Here is a 2,882-nt window from a genome sequence, read left to right as displayed (position 1 = left end):
AGAGGTAGTGGTTGTGACGAAGAAGGTGGTGGAGGACGTGATAAAGAAGAAGGGGGAGGCCGCGGCAAAGAAGATAAATTCTCAAAATTCAGAAACAGATTCGAAAAAGCCGCTAACAAACCTCTCGGAGAAATGGGATCAGGTATAACAAACAATGAAACAGGTGGTAGCGGACACAACAGAAGAAATTACAGAGATTCGCCGCCAGATGGAACGATAAGCGACGCGCCGTCAGAAAGAACGTGGAGGAAAGCAGTTTATGGTGACGCTCCAACCCCGTCTCGTTCATCTAGGAGGCGAGGAGATGAATTTGAATCGGAACTAAGTGCCTTTGAAGACGATGGTGCTCCAAGCAAATGGAGATATGGTCCAAGAACAAGTACTCCAAATCCTAATTCTATACAGGAACATGAATATGAAGAGTCTAGGAGTTCTCGGAAAGAACGACGATCCCAAGGGGGAAGCAGAGACGGCAAACCCGGTTTTAGCCGGTCGTCTTCGCGAGATAGCATACTGGATGACAAACCTAGAAGACGTCGCCATGGTAGCAAAGAAAGACAACCAGAAGGTGCCTTAAAATCAGAAAATTCGTCGCTAACCCCAGAGAACCTTTCTTTAAGGGATAGCATTGAAAAAGTTGAACACTGGAAACAAAATCTCCTCACAGAACCTCACAGACATCCTGGCGTTGGTGCTGAGAAAAATCGCGATAATTATAACCGACATCAAAGACCTGAACCTCGTGAAGTCTCACCTGAAAGAAGTGGCTCCCGATGGAAGCAAGACTCACGCTACAGTCGGCAAGAGTCACGTTCTGCAAGAGAAGATTCTCCAACGTTTTCGCGGGATTCTTCACCGAATCGCCGAAATAAATACCGAGCACACAAGCATCCGTCCAAAGGCAGTGAGATTGATTCCCTAGCTGAGAGGGGCCAAAACCTACCCAATAAAGACTTCCGGAAATCAGACCTTAATAAAGCCGATATAGAAGTAAATCAGAATGTATTCCGTAAAGTTGGAAAAGGTTCTGGTAGTTCTTCAGATGCTTTCACAAGAGATGAATCACCGAATGCAAATATTCGAAGAAATGTGGCCCCATCACGACAAACTTCCAATGAGTCTGGTCGTCGTATTAGACGAGAAAATTCACGTGAAGATATAATCGATGACCGACAACCGTCTCACGGTGGATATCGCCACCCGGGATCTAGACCTGGGGAAGGTTTTGAAGGTGCAAGCGATAGCGGTGGCTTTTCGCGTGAAGATTCGCCTAACCGCTACATGCGGGGTGGAAAGCCGCCGTTACCAGGAAGAGCAAGTAGACAAAGTTCTGTGGAAGACATGTTGGATGAAAGAAGAGGCCCACAAAGACAGGTAAGTCAAAACTATTTTCATTGAGCAAATTCAAAACTTTCTAATAATACTATTACAGAAAACTCGTTACTAGTATAAGTTCTCATAGAATAAAAGAGAATACTACTTTAGTGTATCATTTACCACAGTATCCGTAGAAATGAGCTGATTTGTGTTAAGATTAGGATTAAGGTTTAGGGTTAGAATTGGGGTTTCGGATTTGGGTTGAGGTTAGAGTAAAGTTTTAGAGTGAGGGTTAGGCTGCACACTTATGTGTAAATGACCAGGCAATCTACACATTAAAGTGATACCAAACAGAGTTTGTTTTTATCATTGAAATTAATGGCTAATTAAATTTGACTTTCCAATTAAAATTTTAACACTAGAATATTTTGTTCAAGAGAAAATAAGTATGGTCAAAACATTAAGAGAAAAATAATAAATATTTAGGACTAATGTATTCTAAAGGACATTTTAATGTTGTGAACGAACTGCGATTAAATTTTCTTAAAATATAGAACCTTTTGTTAGCTATTCCATTTGGCTCTGGTTTTTATAGTATTGTCTAGTATGTGTATTAACATGATGTACTGTATGTATTTGTTTGGTTTAGTTAAGCATTGTTTGACGATGTTTGTCTCACCTTGACACAAGTACAAGTTTCGATTAATTAAAATTATCGCGCTTGCTACATTAAGTTAGTGAATCTTCATATGTACGTGTGAAACATTCACTCCTGGTGAAACATTCATTCGGTTAAATATACATGCTCAGTGAGATTATGGTATTAACGACAGCTTTCGTCAGCAAAAATTATAATGATTTTCACTCCATTCATATCATTTCATATTGCAGAGCTGCGACTCTTCTCAGAAATATCACTAGAGTTGACAACAAGTGAGAGGGAAAACAATTAACAATTCACTTTCATGTCAATTCGTTGTCTTTCTATCGATTTAATTATTTAATACCTATTTAATAATTTAAAGCGGATAAATATTTTACAGCTGTAAAAAGAGAGGAAAACGATTATGATATATAGGACATACACCGACACACTTATATATACATACGTACATACACATACGTGTGATACAGTAACAAAAAGTAAGAATTGAACATACAATAAGATTTCTGTAGATTATTTCCCCGATTATATTATATCATGTCAACCATGAATGAAATTAATACAATAAGCTAGTTTCAACAAACCCACATCTTTTAGTAGTGAAAGTACTTGGACTGGGGTTGACGTGCCAAGCGGATATTCCAACTATTCCGACTTTCGATGTGCATCTAGTGTTGTACATTATGTCTGTATTAAATCTAAGAGATGCACTTTCGTTCTTCTTCTCATTTCGAAACTGAAGTTTTTTTTTTTTTATATATTCTGTCCGAGCCTCTATTTCGAGAAATATTGATGAATATATGTATTTACAATATGGATTTTAAAACAAATGTTTAGATTTCAACTTTTTTTCTTTTTTCTGTGTGTTTTCGATATGAATCTATTATTTTAATTCACAAAG

At 38.1% G+C, this 2,882-nt stretch overlaps 1 protein-coding gene across 1 annotated transcript in view; it reads left to right on the top strand.

Annotated features, from left to right (window-relative positions):
• LOC106868746 (hornerin) overlaps window positions 1-2,882 on the top strand; it is a 43,681-nt gene that overhangs the window by 16,990 nt on the left and 23,809 nt on the right. The window contains exon 5 of the mRNA XM_014914144.1: window positions 3-1,374. Coding sequence (XP_014769630.1) covers window positions 3-1,374 — 1,372 coding nt within the window. The remainder of the gene's footprint in view (window positions 1-2; window positions 1,375-2,882) is intronic.

Source organism: Octopus bimaculoides, chromosome 9 (assembly GCF_001194135.2).
Source record: "Octopus bimaculoides isolate UCB-OBI-ISO-001 chromosome 9, ASM119413v2, whole genome shotgun sequence".
Classification (NCBI taxonomy): Eukaryota; Metazoa; Mollusca; class Cephalopoda; order Octopoda; family Octopodidae; genus Octopus; species Octopus bimaculoides.
Note: the sequence above shows the minus strand (reverse complement) of the source record. Positions and strands in the feature narration are given on the sequence as shown.